General features: G+C 39.7%; 1 protein-coding gene across 5 annotated transcripts; it reads left to right on the top strand.

Moving 5' to 3' along the window:
- The first annotated feature begins 12309 nt into the window (after window positions 1-12309).
- LOC146706834 (UDP-sugar transporter protein SLC35A5-like) lies at window positions 12310-19533 on the top strand. 5 transcript variants are annotated; one of them, XR_014921029.1, is made up of 4 exons: window positions 12310-12349; window positions 16948-17216; window positions 17840-18046; window positions 18589-19533. XR_014921029.1 is itself a non-coding variant. In XM_085460815.1 (2 exons), exons 1-2 carry the CDS (start codon window positions 16995-16997, stop codon window positions 17906-17908), a joined length of 291 nt encoding a protein of 96 aa, XP_085316941.1. In that variant the 5' UTR covers window positions 16651-16994; the 3' UTR covers window positions 17909-18574. The 5 variants fall into 5 exon arrangements, 1 of the variants encoding a protein (XP_085316941.1); XR_014921030.1 differs by lacking the exon at window positions 12310-12349 and having other exon boundaries at window positions 16651-17216; window positions 18589-18709; window positions 19296-19533; XR_014921031.1 differs by lacking the exon at window positions 12310-12349 and having other exon boundaries at window positions 16651-17216; window positions 18589-18921; window positions 19296-19533.
- The last annotated feature ends 10 nt before the right edge of the window (window positions 19534-19543 follow it).

Below are 19543 nucleotides of genomic sequence, written 5' to 3'. Positions count from 1 at the left end.
AGCGTACAAAGCATTAACCACAATAAGTTGTGAAAACCAGCTGTTATTGTTAGATTAAGTTCCAGGAACTGCATGTTCTCCACCCACGAGTGAAGAGCGTGCAGCTAAGTTCCTGTTTTATCTGTGTGTTTCACTATGTACCATGAGTATAAATAAAGATGTAAGATCTGTGCGGGACGTGAGTCTCTCTGCTGAGCCCTCACCCGTGCACGTTAAAAACTGTTGAAGTGTCTGAGTGTCATTTCTTCACCTGAGTGTTTGATAATTGTTTAATCCCTCACACCATTATCTCCACTTTTATTCCCTTTAGCTATTGAACCTCTGGCAATAGCGGTTAGAACCAGTGGACAAATACAAGGTGTTAAGATTGGTAGAAAGGAGCATAGAATTGCGTTATTTGCTGATGATGTCATATTATTTTTAAAGCAACTAAAAACTTCTGTGTCTGCTGTAAAGGATTTAATAGACCAGTTTGGGGCCTTCTCAGGGTATAAAGTAAATGTAACAAAATCATCATTAATGTTACTTAAACAAGGGCTTTACTGTTAATTCTGAATTCACTCATCTAGGCATTAAAATAAAAGATGTGGTGGTACTTAAATATAATACAATTCTACAGAAAATTTCCAAAGATCTGGAGCGTTGGATAAGTTTACCACTATCTATAAGTGTTCTTAAAATAAATGTATTACCTAAACTCTTGTATATGTTTCAGAATGTCCCACTGGCTCCTCCTGCTGGATTGTTTACCAAACTAGCGTCATTAATCGGAGAGTTTATTTGGAACAAGAAGCATCCCCGCATTTGTTTGTCTTTGTTGTATCTTGCCTTTGATACAGGGGGGTTGAAATGCCCCAACTTTTACTGGTACTATCTGGCTATTCATCTAAGGACAATAATGTTTTATTTTTCATCCCCAAAACACCCCGTCTTGGGTGGGGATGGAAGAAAATTCTCTTAAAATGCCATTAAACTTGTACTTATACTCTGCACAGCCAAAACAATTAAAGAAAGAAACAAATAATCCTATAGTCCGAAATATGATTGAAGTTTGGTTTACAATAAAAGAAATTTTGAATATTAAGAATAATCTCTCTCATTTTAGTCCTATTTGGGGAAAATGCCTTATTTGCACCAGGAAATGTGGCAGATAAAGGTGTTAGGAAAGTGGGTGATCTTTTTTGTGATGGAATAATGGTTCCATTTGAGGATTTAGCCTGAAAATTTCAAATCCTCCAAAAACACTTCTTTAAGCATTTACAGATTAGAAGCTTCATTTCTTTCATGCAAAATCAGTCTCCCAACCTTCCCCAGTTAACTAATTTAGAGGAGTTAATGGTGGAGGGGAAAATGGTAACAAAGGCTTAATTTCAACATTCTATAACTGGATTGTCTCTGCCTCCCCAGAAACATCAGTTTCTAAGTTATAATCTTGGAGAAATGACCTAAATATTAATATTTCTGAGGAGACATGGAAGTCAATTTGCTTAAAATGACCCCAGGTATTTAAACTCATTTACCTTTAATACCTTTACTCCTTGCATATTTCAGATGAGCTGACCATCTGATGTAAAAGAATACATATTTTGGTCAAGGCATTGAAACCGAGGACAATTTTGACCTTTTCCGTGGCCACCTGGTGAATCATTTGTCCTAAATGTTCTGCTTCATCTTTTGAATCGTCTTTTGATCCATCCTGTGTGGGTTTGCTATCATTTGTCCCAGTTTGTCCCTGATGCTGTCAGATGTGTTTGATGGATAGATTGTGGAAGCAGTGAAACTGAGGATGAATTTCACCTCTCTTTGTGGCACAGGACACCCAGTTTTGTTTTTCATGGCTACCTTAGGAATCCTTTTACGTTCTTGTTCTTCCTCCTCTTCTGAATAGCCTTCAGATTCATCCTGTGTGGGTTTCCAGTCATATATATATATATATATATATATATATATATATATATATATATATATATATATATATATATATATATATACATATATATACATACATACATATACAGTTGTGGTCAAAAGTTTACATACACTTGTAAACAATATAATATAATGGCTCTACCGAGTGTCCCGTTATTTCTAAAACTCTGATTTTTCTCTGATAGAGTGATTGGAACAGATACTTCTTTGTCACAAAAAACATTCATGAAGTTTGGTTCTTTAATGACTTTATTATGGGTTAACAGAAAAAAGTGATCACATCTGCTGGGTCAAAAATATACATACAGCAGTGCTAATATTTGGTTACATGTCCCTTAGCCATTTTCACTTCAATTAGGCGCTTTTGGTAGCCATCCACAAGCTTCTGGTTGAATCTTTGACCACTCCTCTTGACAGAATTGGTGCAGTTCAGTTAAATTTGATGGCTTTCTGACATGGACTTGTTTCTTCAGCATTGTCCACGTGTTTTCAATGGGGTTTAAGTCAGGACTTTGGGAAGGCCATTCTAAAACCCTTATTCTAGCCTGATTTAGCCATTTCTTTACCACTTTTGATGTGTGTTTGGGGTCATTGTCCTGTTGGAACACCCAACTGCGCCCAAGACCCAACCTTCATGCTGATGATTTTAGGCTATGTTGAAGAATGTGAAGGTAATCCTCCTTCTTCATTGTCCCATTTACTCTCTGTAAAGCACCAGTTCCATTGGCAGCAAAACAGCCCCACAGCATAATACTCCCACCACCATGCTTTATTGTAGGCATGGTGTTCTTGGGGTCAAAGGCCTCACCTTTTCTCCTCCAAACATATCGCTGGGCATTGTGGCCAAAAAGCTCGATTTTTGTTTAGTCTGACCACAGAACTTTCCTCCAGAAGGTCTTATCTTTGTCCATGTGATCAGCAGCAAACTTCAGTCGAGCCTTAAGGTGCCGCTTTTGGAGCAAGGGCTTCCTTCTTGCACGGCAGCCTCTCAGTCCATGGAGACGCAAAACACGTTTAACTGTGGACAATGACACCTGTGTTCCAGCAGCTTCTAATTCTTGGCAGATCTGCCTTTTGGTGATTCTTGGTTGACTCTTTACCCTCCTGACCAATTTTCTCTCAGCAGCAGGTGATAGCTTGCGTTCTCTTCCTGATCTTGGCAGTGACGAAACAGTGCCATGCACTTTATACTTACAAACAATTGTTTGCACTGTTGCTCTTGGGACATGCAGCTGCTTTGAAATGGCCCCAAGTGACTTTCCTGACTTGTTCAAGTCAATAATTCACTTTTTCAGATCCATGCTGAGCTCCTTTGACTTTCCCATTGTAGCATTTGTGGGCGTTTGTATCCAATGAGCCCTATTTAACTGGTCTAAGAGAAGTCACCAGCTGTCGTCACTCATAATCACTCACAAGAAGTTAAGAGGCCATGCTATGAAGCTCAGTTCACTGACAACTTTCTAAGTCACCAAAATTGCTAATTCATGTTGCTGTATGTATATTTTTGACCCAGCAGATGTGATCACTTTTTTCTGTTAACCCATAATAGAGTCATTAAAGAACCAAACTTCATGAATGTTTTTTGTGACAAAGAAGTATCTGTTCCAATCACTCTATCAGAGAAAAATCAGAGTTTTAGAAATAACGGGACACTCGGTAGAGCCATTATATTATATTGTTTACAAGTGTATGTAAACTTTTGACCACAACTGTATATGTATGTATATATATATATATATATATATATATATATATATGACTGGAAACCCACACAGGATGAATCTGAAGGCTATTCAGAAGAGGAGGAAGAACAAGAACGTAAAAGGATTCCTAAGGTAGCCATGAAAAACAAAACTGGGTGTCCTGTGCCACAAAGAGAGGTGAAATTCATCCTCAGTTTCACTGCTTCCACAATCTATCCATCAAACACATCTGACAGCATCAGGGACAAACTGGGACAAATGATAGCAAACCCACACAGGATGGATCAAAAGACGATTCAAAAGATGAAGCAGAACATTTAGGACAAATGATTCACCAGGTGGCCACGGAAAAGGTCAAAATTGTCCTCGGTTTCAATGCCTTGACCAAAATATGTATTCTTTTACATCAGATGGTCAGCTCATCTGAAATATGCAAGGAGTAAAGGTATTAAAGGTAAATGAGTTTAAATACCTGGGGTCATTTTAAGCAAATTGACTTCCATGTCTCCTCAGAAATATTAATATTTAGGTCATTTCTCCAAGATTATAACTTAGAAACTGATGTTTCTGGGGAGGCAGAGACAATCCAGTTATAGAATGTTGAAATTAAGCCTTTGTTACCATTTTCCCCTCCACCATTAACTCCTCTAAATTAGTTAACTGGGGAAGGTTGGGAGACTGATTTTGCATGAAAGAAATGAAGCTTCTAATCTGTAAATGCTTAAAGAAGTGTTTTTGGAGGATTTGAAATTTTCAGGCTAAATCCTCAAATGGAACCATTATTCCATCACAAAAAAGATCACCCACTTTCCTAACACCTTTATCTGCCACATTTCCTGGTGCAAATAAGGCATTTTCCCCAAATAGGACTAAAATGAGAGAGATTATTCTTAATATTCAAAATTTCTTTTATTGTAAACCAAACTTCAATCATATTTCGGACTATAGGATTATTTGTTTCTTTCTTTAATTGTTTTGGCTGTGCAGAGTATAAGTACAAGTTTAATGGCATTTTAAGAGAATTTTCTTCCATCCCCACCCAAGACGGGGTGTTTTGGGGATGAAAAATAAAACATTATTGTCCTTAGATGAATAGCCAGATAGTACCAGTAAAAGTTGGGGCATTTCAACCCCCCTGTATCAAAGGCAAGATACAACAAAGACAAACAAATGCGGGGATGCTTCTTGTTCCAAATAAACTCTCCGATTAATGACGCTAGTTTGGTAAACAATCCAGCAGGAGGAGCCAGTGGGACATTCTGAAACATATACAAGAGTTTAGGTAATACATTTATTTTAAGAACACTTATAGATAGTGGTAAACTTATCCAACGCTCCAGATCTTTGGAAATTTTCTGTAGAATTGTATTATATTTAAGTACCACCACATCTTTTATTTTAATGCCTAGATGAGTGAATTCAGAATTAACAGTAAAGCCCTTGTTTAAGTAACATTAATGATGATTTTGTTACATTTACTTTATACCCTGAGAAGGCCCCAAACTGGTCTATTAAATCCTTTACAGCAGACACAGAAGTTTTTAGTTGCTTTAAAAATAATATGACATCATCAGCAAATAACGCAATTCTATGCTCCTTTCTACCAATCTTAACACCTTGTATTTGTCCACTGGTTCTAACCGCTATTGCCAGAGGTTCAATAGCTAAAGGGAATAAAAGTGGAGATAATGGTGTGAGGGATTAAACAATTATCAAACACTCAGGTGAAGAAATGACACTCAGACACTTCAACAGTTTTTAACGTGCACGGGTGAGGGCTCAGCAGAGAGACTCACGTCCCGCACAGATCTTACATCTTTATTTATACTCATGGTACATAGTGAAACACACAGATAAAACAGGAACTTAGCTGCACGCTCTTCACTCGTGGGTGGAGAACATGCAGTTCCTGGAACTTAATCTAACAATAACAGCTGGTTTTCACAACTTATTGTGGTTAATGCTTTGTACGCTATCTATGGCAAACCTTCTGTTGCTATGTGCTGACAACTAAAATATACTTAAAGAAATGAGCTCTTGCAAGGATGGTTATATTTGCACACATCTCTTGTGATCTCCTCGAACAGTGGTGGCCCATTGTTCAGAGAGTTCATGATAAAAAGACGTTTTGGCATAAGCAGAAATATTAAACACTTATCAGTATATCACTCAGTTGCATTTCATGACAATAAAAGCTTAAAATACTCTAACAAATGGTGAATCCTGCGGGCACCCTCATTGTTGCATTCTGAATTATATAGCGTTTCATAAAAAACTTTAAATGCATTGCTTATCTTGATTGGGTCTATTATGATATTTCCATTTGAAGTTTCAAGTTTGGTAATTGCCCTTTCAGATTGCTGCTGTTTTATACGCTAAGCCAGGAGTTTGCTGGGTTTTTCACCTTGGTCATAGGATTATTACTTTAATCTCAATAAATGTACAGCTGCTTTTTCGCTTGTCATTTCGTTATATTGCGTTCTCAATAGTAATAATTCTTTGACATTGTCCTCCTTATTCTGGCCTGATTGAAAGCTGGTCTCTTCTAACATTTTTATTTTTTTATTCCAGATATTTTATCTTTTGGTTTCGTTCTCTTGTTTTCTTACTAGTATAGCTTATAATTTGCCCTCTTAAGTATGCCTTGAAAGCGTCCCATCTCACACTTGCCGATGTTTGATTTGAATTGTGCTCAAAGTATTCATTAATTTGCTTGCCTAAAACTCAAGAAACTGTTTGTCTTGCATCCACTTCAATTGAAACCTCCATTCAATTCGAGTTTTAATCAGTTTTGACTCTATGAAAGTCAAAGTAACGGCTGCATGGTCAGATATTATTACTGTATACTATATCTTTTGTATAAGGAGCCAGCTCAGTTGATGCCAAAAAGTAGTCTATTCTGGAATACACTTTGTGTGTACCTGACCAGCAAGAATATTGTAATTTGGTTGGATTTTGATCGCGCCATATGTCGGTTATATTGAACTCCTTCATAAATTGTTTGATCACCTTTAGTGTTCTATTGTAAGTGTTATCCATGCCTGACGATTTATCCTTCTGTGGGTTCAAAGAAAATTGCAATCCCCAGCAATTATACATTTACCTTGTAAATCTGAAATTTTAAGAAATAAATTTCTATAAAAATGTGGATTATCTTCATTTGGGCCATAAGTATTAATTAAATTGAGTCTAGTAGATAGTAGGTTACCTTGTAGTATTAAAAACAAAACGTCCATTAGAATCTTGACGCACATGCTCAACATGAAAAGGTATGGATTTGTGTATCATTATCATAACGCCCCTAGAACTGGAGGAGTAAGGAGGTGATAAAATTTGACCTGGCCATCTACGTTTGATTCTATTTGTCTCACTGCCTAGCATATGAGTTTCTTGTAGAAACACAATTTTGGCTTTCAATTTCTTGATCCTACTAATGACTTGTTTTATTTTTACTAACTTGGGTTTCAACCCAGCCCACGACCACCACTGCGACTACTACAACAACCAGGGCAACTACAACGACAACCAGAAAACCCACCACAAAAAGGCCGCTGATCCATACTACTACAACCGCAGAGAGGGAACGGTACCCACCGAAAACCACCCCAGCTGGAGATAACCGCACTGACAAACTCAACAGAGATCCACACAGCCGCAAGCTACCCATCACACACAGACTCCCAAAGACCAAACCCACCAAGAAGAAGAACGGTGGAGACAACGTAATCTGTAACATTCATTTTAAAGATAGATTTAATAGATTGACTTTGTATTTTAATGGGTTTCAGATTCCTGCTATTTATAGAATACAAAACACCTGGGTATATATTAGTGCTAAAACCATACATTACATAAATTTATAAATAATATCCATGAGTACATATGCAGCACACTTCTTGCTGATTACTTTAATTGCTTTTCATTGGAGCTTTTCAAATGAAATAGCTGTTTAGCAGCCAACATAACTCATTTCACCATCATTTTTTGTGTGTACAAAGAAAAGTTTACCACGACACCAGCTCAAGACCAAATCATTCTCACAATGTTTGAATCAGTGAAGAAAATGAAAAATAATATCTGCTTTTGTGCGCTGGTGTTGACTAACGAGTATGAAGACAAGTATGAGCCTAGCAAGCCAACAGCAAGCAATCCAGAGGAGTCAGAAGTCATCACTGTTATCACTCCTACCAGGAAGGGAAAGCACGATAAGCATGACAAGAAGAAGAAACCGAATGACAAGGGTGCCAAGAAAGCCGACAGAAGAGGAAAGCCAGGAAAGGAGGGAAAGATTGGGGGAAGAAAAATGGAAAGAAGGCGTCAAAGTGGACTATCCAAAGCCCACTAAAAAGCCAACGCCACCACCAAAGGGTGCCCTTGCCTCCTTTCTGGATTACTTTGAAAACAGGAGGCGGCTGCTGGTGAGACGTAATAGCATGACATAATATTGACAGTTCATAAGAGGCTCTTTCACCTGGCAAAACTCCAGGCTTCGAGCTTTGGCCAGAGGGAAATGTCAGTACTCAGAGCACCATCGCTAAGTGTGAGGACAGGTTTAACATTTTGGCCAAAGTGCTTATTTGATTTCTTGCCAAAATACAGATGAATTCAAATGTCAGACTATGGGCATCTGGAACAGTTGATTATTAGCCTATTATATTTCAAACACAGCCACTTCCTGATAAGCAGATAGCATGGACTTCTCTGCACCCAGCCAAAAAATGGCTCCAACAGATGAAGCATGATATGTGATTTAATTTCTGATTTAGCATTACCTCAGTAATTAATTGATGTTGCCTCCTTTCTGTAATAATCTAAATATCTCCTCAGTAATTAACTGAGTTTTCTGTCAAATACAACTATCAGCCAGCTTTATGCTAAGCTAACTGGCCAATAGCTGTAACTTAATATATTTCCCAAACAAACTCGAGAATGGGATCAATCTCTTCATCCAACTTGCAGCAAGGAAGCAAATAAGCAAAATTCCCTAATATCTCAAACAGTTTCTTTAAAGAAAGACATCAGCACTACAGTAATGAATGCAGCTATAAGAGAAATTAAAAGACACAGCCATCAGTGATCCAACAGACGTGCCTGCCAAACTCATTAGTCAAACATGAAATTAGTGCTTTTTTTTTCTGGACTTCAAATTTTGATCAACTGGATAGGTTTTGAGTTGGGAAGTTGAGCATTACACCATTCTGAATCACTGAGCAGCTGGCAGTGTGGAGCAGAAGGAAGTGACCTACAGTTGGTGCGGCTCCAATAAGGAAAGACTTTGTTTTCCAAGACAGAGTACTGAAATGTTCTAAAGACTCACATCAGGACAAATAATTTATTGTTGATTAATTTTAAACTAGTCAACAAACAGGTAAGCACCTCTGTACAATTTATTGTACAGTGTCACTTCTTTATAGTGAAGTGGTAGGGTAGGTAGCACAACCATCATCCAGGTATTTGACCGACTGCACAGCTGTGAGCTAACAGACTGTGCGGCTCTGTTTTGCAGCCAGTATAGATTCTTATCACAGTGGTGCTGTGAACAGGCTGGGAAAATATGCCCCATCGTCCGCCTGCAGGTTAATGTAAACATCACCTCTGCAGCACACTGTATTTGCGCGCACGTGTCACAGCATACACAGGATACTCTAACCTCCCTGTTTCCACTCCCTCCCTTCCTCCAGCTGATTACATCCCCCAGTGAGGAGAACAGTATGTATGTTCAGCAGAGGGATGAGTACCTGGAGTCTGTGTGTGAGATGGCCATCAGGAAAGTCTCTATCATAACTATTTTTGGCTCTTTGACCAACTCCACCATGAAAATCGACCACTATCAGATAGGTAAGTAGTTCCATATGCAGTGTGAGAGGGTTCAATCCATTTTTGTTTTTTTGCTCCTTGTTTTGACATGGTATGCGCCACTTAATCGCTATTAACTGTAGCAAGTCTTTCAGTTGCTCAGCCAGGAACTTTTTTTGAATAGCTCATGTGGCTCTCAATTTGGAGCAGATGTTTTCCGGACGTGCAGCATTTCTCAACTGCAACATTTTGAAACATTTTTGAAGTTTTCAGCACTGAAGATGGATTTCCCAAACAGCCCTTACATGCAGCAAAACACTGCAGTTAACCAGCAAAAGGTTGTAATTCTAAATCAAAATCATGTTTCCGCTGTCAGTAAATCTTCCTTAGGATGACAGAGTCATCGTAGATCCAGCTAAATGCTTTTCCTGTCATTTTAAGAGCTGCTGCTTTTCTGTTCAACTTTGTGAAAACACAGAATACTCACATGTACTATGAGGAAAACAATATTAAACCAGTAACACAACAGTGGGAACTTCTGTGCACCACACAAAAACAAACAAAAAAACCCAAACAAGTTAACTAGAAACACAGAACAACAAAGCAGTTAGTCCAGGTTTATTTTTATTGCCCCGATTTACAACAACAGCCATCCCAAGTTGTTTTATATACTAAAGACCCTGCAATACAAGAGAGTTTGACTTTAACACGTTGTCTACTCAAGCTTGCTCTCTACTTAGTACTGAAATAAACAGACTCAGGCATTCTGTCATAAATGTAAGTAAGTTTGAATGTTTTTAGGAATACAGTAGATGTGATTTGCCTTAAAATACCATTTTTCAGGGAAATGTTGTTGTGTGAGTGCTGTCCATACTGAGACTCTGGCAAGGAAAAGTGTCTCCTGCCATGTCTGCTGTCCTGTCCTTGTACCTTCCTCACATTATGTCAAACTAGATGTGTTCAACAGAGATCTCTGCTCCCACAGTCACATCCAGAATGCGCACCGACTCTGCCAAAGCCACAGTGTTTTGTGCTTCTCTGTGCAGGTGATACTAAACAGTGTTGACCTCTGAATTCAGTGATTCGGCTCATTTACCATAATACCGTTGCTTATTTTAGTAATTACACTTTATTTGTAGCTAGAGGTAGGAATGCCTCCAGCTTCCAATCCAAAATGTGATGAGTTCAGCAGCTATGAAGTACAGGAGTCTGTATAACATGTACCAGGAGAGCAAACCAGAGTGCATACCTTTCCTGTGCATCATCTCCTGCGGAGTTGATGTGTAAGCTGGAGACATTTAATTCATCACACCCACATGCACACAGAGAGCAGTTATAACAGTGCTTGAAAACCTACTTGTTCAAATGCAACAAAACTGCTGCTGTTTTTGTGAGACGCACTGCGTCATTTGTGCTTGGCTTCTATTTTGAGACATTTTATAGCTGTCTCAAACCAGAGGCTGCGGTTGATGTGTGTTAACTGCTCTTTGTTAAGCTTTTTAAGTCTGTCACTCAATGTGCAGATGAGGTTTTATCCAGACATCATGTTTTTATGTAGTCACATTGTTGTGACCCACCTCTGTTGGTAAGTCTTCATTCATATTAATTATGAAGGCTTGATTTAAGTTTAGGTTAAGGTAAGCAACAGTATGTAAATGAATCTCAAGAAAGTAAATGGAAGTCAACATAAGAGTCCTTGGAAGTGAGAGAAACGCACTGTGGGTGGTCATGTACAAACAGCTGGTCCTTTCAGCATTGCCCCTCCTCTGGTTACAGTGACTTCATCTTTGGGTTGTAGCCTAGCTGGCCAAGTGTATGTTTTGCATATAGACCATATTAAAGAATGTTTGCTGTACATATCTGTGTGTGCAGTCTGTCTTCTGCCACCTACATGTACTGGGGGTTTCCTGACTTGATTGCTCATACACATTACACAGCAGAGAGTGGGCAAACCAGCCACCAAGAACACACTGTTCTGTGGTCCGTATGTCATACACACACACACGGAAGGAGCTATGATTAAAGGCTTTGGTCTGCATAAACACCAGCTCCATTAGACTTCTGAGACATCCAACCCTTTTAGATCTCAGCTGCTGTCTGTCCAGTTTGTCCTGCATGCTTCAGTTCTGCTCTTCACTCAAGAGTCTAATTCTTAAACTTCTCAGACAAATTTGTTAAAGGAGCAGTTTTTTGAAATCAGCATAGATAACTAAACTAAAAGAGGAGTAAGCATATTAACTGGGAAACAATTGCTCTTCATTTTACGTTAAGAAATATGACTGTAACATGCCTTAAGCTGTTTTTGTATCTGCCCTGTACTTTTCTAGCCTTTTGAAGCCATAACCATTTGAATAATTGTCAGGAAAAAAACAAAAAAACAAAACAACATTCAGAAGACTCACTGTCACCAAGCAATCACTTGGTGACAGTGAGAAGAAGAAAAAGAAAAAACTCCTTTTGAACAGGAAGAAACCTCAGGTTCAGTGAGAGGCAGCCATCTGCCGCAACCGACTGGCAGTGAGGGGAGGGAGACATGACAGAAGACAGATTAACCAATAGTGTGCAGTTTTCCTTCTTTCCCCAATTTTCCCAATCTGATATTCCGGGCAATATATTAGATTTACATTTGACTTTTGGACCATTTCACTAAGATTCCAAATACAATAAATGTTATGTTCCTTTGATTTTAACAGTTAATTGATATTCTTTAAAGGGGAAATTAGTACCCCCTTTAAAGTAGGAAAGTAGATATTGAATCCTTCTAATGTGCCTTTATTTCTCCAGGGAATGACAAGCCTATGAAGGGCTTTCGTCAGGAAGACCTGGTAAACCAGGATCTGATCACAGAGCTGAGGAAAGAGTTTGGCATGACCTACGAGGAGTTCTACATGGTCCTCACAGACACTGACATGAGAGTCAAGGTAGAGACTTACTCTTTCTAAGCAATATAGGAGGATTATGTGAAGGCTGTGGCTCTATAGTGTAGTGGTTTGCACATTTGCCTAACAGTGAAAGATCCCTATTTAAGTACCAGGAGGAGGAAAAAAAATCCCTTGACAGCTGTGTCGGGAAGAGCATCAAATACGCCAAATTAAACACAAGTATACCTGTTGTAGTGACTTGTGAATAATTTAATTCAGGTTTAGGTAAATAGGGCCAGACCACAGTCACATCAAGGCATGTAAAATTGATAATAAAGGGGCAGCCAAAAGTAGCTAGTATGTGATGGGCAGCCCCATAACAGAATGGCCGTGCTGTGTAGATCAATTAACTTGTTGAATACTTAAATTAATGCGGTGTGAATTTGGAAAGCATGTAAGTCAAGCTGTTTTTTCACTCTAAAATGTAAAGATGTCCCCTAAATGAACCACACACACTCACGTCTTGATTCAATTCAATTTTCAATTCAATTCAATTTTATTTATATAGCGCCAAATCACAACAAAAGTCACCTCAAGGCGCTTCATAGATACAGAGAAAAGCCCAACAATCATATGACCCCCTATGAGCAAGCACTTTGGCAACAGTGGGAAGGAAAAACTCCCTTTTAACAGGAAGAAACCTCCGGCAGAACCAGGCTCAGGGAGGGGCGGCCTTCTGCCACGACCGGTTGGGGAGAAAGAAGGAAGACAGGATAAAAGACATGCTGTAGAAGAGAGACAGAGGTTAATAACAGATATGATTGAATGCAGAGAGGTCTATTAATACATAGTGAGTGAGAAAGGTGACTGGAAAGGAAAAACTCAATGCATCATGGGAATCCCCCGGCAGCCTACATCTATTGCAGCATAACTAAGGGAGGATTCAGGGTCACCTGGTCCAGCCCTAACTATATGCTTTAGCAAAAAGGAAAGTTTTAAGCCTAATCTTAAAAGTAGAGATAGTGTCTGTCTCCCGAATCCAAACTGGAAGCTGGTTCCACAGAAGAGGGGCCTGAAAACTGAAGGCTCTGCCTCCCATTCTACTTTTAAATACTCTAGGAACAACAAGTAGGCCTGCAGAGCGAGAGCGAAGTGCTCTAATAGGGTGATATGGTACTACAAGGTCATTAAGATAAGATGGGGCCTGATTATTTAAGACCTTGTATGTGAGGAGCAGGATTTTGAATTCAATTCTGGATTTAACAGGAAGCCAATGAAGGGAAGCCAAAACAGGAGAAATATGCTCTCTCTTTCTAGTCCCTGTCAGGACTCTTGCTGCAGCATTTTGGATTAGCTGAAGGCTTTTCAGTGAGTTTTTTGGACATCCTGATAATAATGAATTACAGTAGTCCAGCCTGGAAGTAATAAATGCATGAACTAGTTTTTCAGCGTCACTCTGAGACAGGATATTTCTAATTTTAGAGATGTTGCGCAAATGGAAGAACGCAGTCTTACATATTTGTTTAATATGTGCATTGAAGGACATATCCTGGTCAAAAATGACTCCAAGGTTCCTCACAGCGTTACTGGAGGCCAAGGTAATGCCATCCAGAGTAAGAATCTGGTTAGATACCATATTTCTAAGATTTTCAGGGCCGAGTACAATAACCTCAGTTTTATCTGAATTAAGAAGCAGAAAGTTAGCGGCCATCCAGGTCTTTATGTCTTTAAGACATTCCTGCAGTTTAACTAATTGGTGTGTGTTATCTGGCTTCATGGACAGATAGAGCTGGGTGTCATCAGCATAGCAGTGAAAATGAATGCTATGTCTTCTAATGATACTGCCTAAGGGAAGCATGTATAATGTAAACAGAATTGGTCCTAGCACTGAACCCTGTGGAACTCCATAATTAACCTCAGTGTGTGAAGAGGACTCTCCATTTACATGCACAAATTAATTAATTATCGGAAATAATTAATTACATAAATATTTACAACAAATGTAATTAATTAATTAATTATTGACACATTTAATTAATTAATGACACATTTAATTAATTATTGACACATTTAATTATTTATTTATTTATTTATTTCACATTTTAATTAATTATTGCCACATTTAAATAATTATTTAATTGTGTATTTAATTAATTCATTTTGGCACAGTTGACTCCTTCAGGTCTCACCATGAAATAATTTTATCTGTCAACCTCACCCATCAAACTCAGGAGGCGGGGTTAACACTGATCGAGTCAAAACCATTGCTTTGGCCTGGTGGCCATTGTTTTTAGCACACAACAACCGGCATGTGGAAACTAACAGAACTGAACTTTGAAAAACCCTGTTTGTGTGTCACCAAATACTGTTTTAATATTTTTTTTAGCGAGAATGTAGTGATTTAATCTTCATATGTCTGGTCGGTTTGTCAAGATACAGCCTCTTTGCAAAAGTGCTTCGATGATTTTGGAGATGTCTGCCCAGGATAGACCCGTTCGCCTCGCAAGCAATCAAGTTGTTATTACCACTGACAAAGCGCAGGCCCTGGTACACAGCTGTAATAACCCCCGCTGACACTGACTTCTTTTACTGAGGTTATATTTATCGGGGTTTTATTTCCTGATGTTCTTATGTGTCCTACGTGTTTCAGTCGCCAATTCTGAATTATAACTAACATTAAAAACATGTTTAAGGAGGAGAGAGAGCAAATAAATTCGATTAACAGCTGATCTTTGGGTTTTTGTTCAGTAATCAGCGTGACCTGCGTATAAACGTATAAAAGAGATAACGTTGGTGTTTCCGTCATGTAGTAACTGCTGGCTTTAACTGTACAAAGGTTGTTCGACACTATGAAACACATACAGACTTCATGATGTTTGGCTAATATTTTTATTGTGAATAGTAATCATGAGGGTAAACGGACCTGTACACCACGGAGCGAGGTCAGCATATCCACGATATCGTCAGCTCTATGAGTTAACAGTTTCCCAGCTGACTAGTCTAACTGACATGTACGAATATGTCACGGGTCATATCAATATGATTTTACAGAAGATCATCCTTATTACTGCCAACTATTCCAGAGACATGAAAATCTACAGCATAAAGAACAAAAAAATATAGCAGTCTAACGCAACACTGTAACAGAGATGAACCGTCAGTTTGTCGCAGATCAAAGTGGAATGAAAGTGATTGGTTGAACAGGTGTTCGTGATCTGTGTTTTCTGCATTTTCATCAGCGTACGAGACTCAGCAGCAGATTAGAATAACAGTTACACATTTAATAAATCACCAAATGAATACACGCAAGAAACGAGCAAACCTGTTCAATCCGAGAATTTGAGTTTGTGTTCCCTCAGCTGCAGACTCGCTGCTGTTTAAATGTTTGAGAGGAAGATTAGATATAAAGAAAACGTCAAACATAGACTCAGTCTGCGTTCACATTTGATATGAGGCCAGGACGGATAATGGCTGTGTCCTGTTTGAAGATCATATATGTAAAATTGTTGTCTGACCTCCGTCGATCCAGCCGCTCAGAGTCCGTGGTTACCATGGTTACTGCATAAGCACCTATAATGTAAACAGCTGACACAGCGGAAACCTACCGGGAGCATGGGTGTTTATGTTTTTCATTGCAAAAGAACTGTCTGTCTATGTTTCAGTGCCCTGGTCTGCCGCAGTTTCCACCAGCCCCACTCCAGTCTCAGCAGTTTAGTGACCTGACTGTTCCATTTTTAACTTTTGGTGTTTCTGCCTATCACAAGATTGATAACTTCAGTCAGCACTGTAGTGCATCATTCTCACATCAGAGGGACATTTGAATACTGTTTTATACAGCATATGACTGGAAGATGAATATCAAGCAGGCATAAGTGTGATGTTTATTGAACTGAGATCTCCTACTGTCATTTCTGTTGCTGGAGATGTCCACTCTAATTTAATTTAATTTAATTTAATTTAATTTAATTTAATTTAATTTAATTTAATTTAATTTAATTTAATTTAATTTAATTTAATTAGTTTGCTGCTTTGAATTATATGCAAACATGTCCATGTGGATTATATAAGTTGCTTGAGGAAGAGAAAATATGTTCATCAAAAGAAGACAGTTGAGGTACTCGGGGCATCTAACCAGGATTCCTCCTGGACTCCTAGGTAGGTGAGGTGTTTTTGGCCATGTCCTACTGGGAGGAGGTCTCAGCGGGCTTGGGGAATACTGTGTCCTCCAGGATGAGCTGGAAGGCATGGCTGGGTTGAAGGAAGTCTGTCAAATTGATAAGCAGAGGAAGTGGTGCAGCACCTGGTTCTGTTTGTAGAAGCTCAGATGTAGGGGCAGCCAATCAGATGAAAGCTGGCGTAAATAGAGGAGGGGTTGGGGTGGGGGCTCCAAAAGACTGTAGCATGCAAAACCACTACTTTGTACAATTTCTGTCGTCTACAGACAAAATCATCTTAACTTGTGATCTTGTAAGCTGCTGGTACTTGAGTTGTTTTATGCCTTTGAACAGAGCCTGGTGGGTATTTGGTCCTGCTTCTGGCATCAGTGCTAAGTTACACTAATCCAGCTGCTGGGTGTAATTTGTTATTAACTGGACTAGTTCATTTATCTATCTCTAGTATGCATTTGAAGAACTCATAATCTTCTGTGTTCTCCCTAGCTGCCCTGGGCTTATCCGTGGCCTTCATCTTAAAATTCAGAGACAACATGTTCCATGTGCTGACTGGCCAGTTCACTACTGTTCTGGTCACAGGCCTCTCCCTCTTCCTCTTTGACTTCCACCCTTCGCTGGACTTCTTCCTCCAGGCACCCACGGTCCTGCTGGCCATCTTTATCTACAATGCCAGCTGGCCCAAGGACCTGGAATATAGCCTGCAGCGGGAGAAACTACGGGTCATCAACGGGGAGGTGTTTGAGAGGTCAAGAGGGGTAGGAGACAAACCACAAATCCTCAGTAGTCACGCACACAAGCCCACACACTCCTTTTCCTCACACAACTTCGCTCACCTAACCCCGATGTATATCCACTTCCTCTACTCCCGCCCACATACCAAGTGCTCTGCAGGAAACTTGGCTCTTGTTTCTCTGTAATGTCATTTCTTGAGTGCAAGAGGAAACCTGATTCCCAGCTATGAAAATAGCATCCAGGCTCATGCTGGAGCCTTACTTCATAGAATTCCTTTAGTAGTCAAGTGTTTTTTGATGGAAGAAGCTATTTAACAATACAGTAGTCTGTGGGGATACTATCCTGGAATTCTTTTCATCCCCAGCGTCCTGTTCTGTATTGAAGAAACCCTGTAAATCAGGTGAAATGCCAGGTTTCAGGTGTTTGTTTCTTTGCTAGAGCACTAACAAAAATACCCTCTCCATTGGCAGCCGTGGCTTTAAAATGCACGGTACTTCCCCGGTGTTTTTCGGGGAGTAAATACTGCCCTCCACTTTCTGAAGACAGAAAAAAGATGTGCACAGTGCCTCAATGTCTGCAGATTTGTCCACTGGATTTGATCACTTGTTCATTCATTCTGATGCCTTGTCTCTTTTTTGTGTTGCAGGACAGTGAGGAGCTCGAGCTCCTGACAAAGGCAAATGCAGACAGTGTTTCTGATGAAGAGTCCTTGTAGTAATGATAGAGCTCACTCCCAAGTATCCAGAGGATACTCTGCATCTTTCCTGCTGCTGATATCGAACTGGACAATTGACTGGATGGAACATGGTCACAGATTGTCTGTGAAAGCATTTATTTGAACAGTGATAAGCAGGTAAACGGTGAAAGATACTGTTGATAGATTATATGATAGACTCCTAGAATTAAAAACAAAGTGTTTAATAACAGAATTAGCGAAATGTGTATATTTTGGAAACGTGCCTGTCTGTGGATGACTGCTGTCATTCATATGGGGGAAAGTACCAGCAACGCTGTTTGTTGGAAAATAAGTGATACTTTTGGATTCATTATGGATTCCTTTTATGGACAGTGTATTTCTTTACATGATTCCTGTTGTACATGCTGCTATTTGACTGCTTGCTGGTGCTGGACGTCTAAGGACCAGAAACTGCAGTTTCAGGATTGTTTTGATAATAGATTTGTTTGAAATTGTGGTGATTTTGAATCTTTATCCACACTATGATGAATTCAGTTTGTATTGTACTGTGGAAGAGGCAGTTTATTTTTTTATTTGTTTATTTTCTGAGCCAGAATAAGTGGCATTGACATAATTGCCACTAATGCCTGACTTTCTGTCAGCACCACAAACTCCCTGCCTCTCTTACTTGGGGCTTGAATATTTTCTTGTTGGCCCAGATGGAAAGGGATTTGTGTCATTGGTGGCATCCCTACATGAAAAACCTGGTAGGGGAACATGTGAGAGCCTGCCTGATTTGTGGACAACACAATCCGAAGCCCACCGTGAAACCAGAAATGGGTAAGTTTCCTTTGCCAGAAAGACCAGGCCAGGAAATTGTGATTGATTACACTGACATGATAACCGCTGTTCGAGGGTGTAGATATCTGTTGGTGTGTGTGGATGGACTGACTGGTTGGCCAGAGGCGTGGCTTACCCGCAGAGAGGATAGCAAAACAGTGATCAAATGTCTGGTGAATTATTATGTCCCTTGGCATGGATTCCCAGAGAAGGTAAGATCAGATAATGGCACTCACTTTAAAAATCGAGATCTCGCTGAGGTGGAATGTATGTTGGGGTTGCAACATAGATATGGTACAGTTTACCATCCACAGTCTCAGGGAAAAGTGGAGAGAATGAACCAAAATCTTAAAAACAAATTGGCAAAAATCTGTGCACAGACTAACATGAATTGGGTTGATGCTCTTCCCATAGCCTTAATGAGTGTAAGGTGCGCCGTTAATCAGCGCACTGGGTTCACTCCATATGAGCTGCTGACAGGAAGACAATTTCCAGGCCCTGCAGCAGGTGTAAGAGAATTAAGAGAGGAAGTAAAAGTGTCTGAACATGTGAAACAGTTTAAAGCACTAAAAGCTCTTGTCTCTAGTTTCACTACGCAGGTGGGAGATCCAACAGGAAAGGAGGTGACCACGCCAGAGGCGAAGTGGGTGTGGCTGAAGGTGTATAAGCGAAAGTGGGAGGAGCCCAGGTGGACAGGACCTTTCGAGGTGACCACTCGAACCTCTCACGCGGTCCAGCTGAAGGGCAAAGGCGACACCTGGTACCACTGGAGCCAGTGTGCAGCGGCGGAGGGGCCTAGGCGATCGGAGAGGCTCTTGGCGAAAAAGGGGGACA

Source organism: Copadichromis virginalis, linkage group LG6, assembly GCF_057382275.1.
Source record: "Copadichromis virginalis isolate Kocher_CV1m ecotype Utaka linkage group LG6, C_Virginalis_male_GT1.1, whole genome shotgun sequence".
In the NCBI taxonomy this organism is placed as follows: domain Eukaryota; kingdom Metazoa; phylum Chordata; class Actinopteri; order Cichliformes; family Cichlidae; genus Copadichromis; species Copadichromis virginalis.
This window is presented reverse-complemented; position numbering and strand designations above follow the sequence as displayed.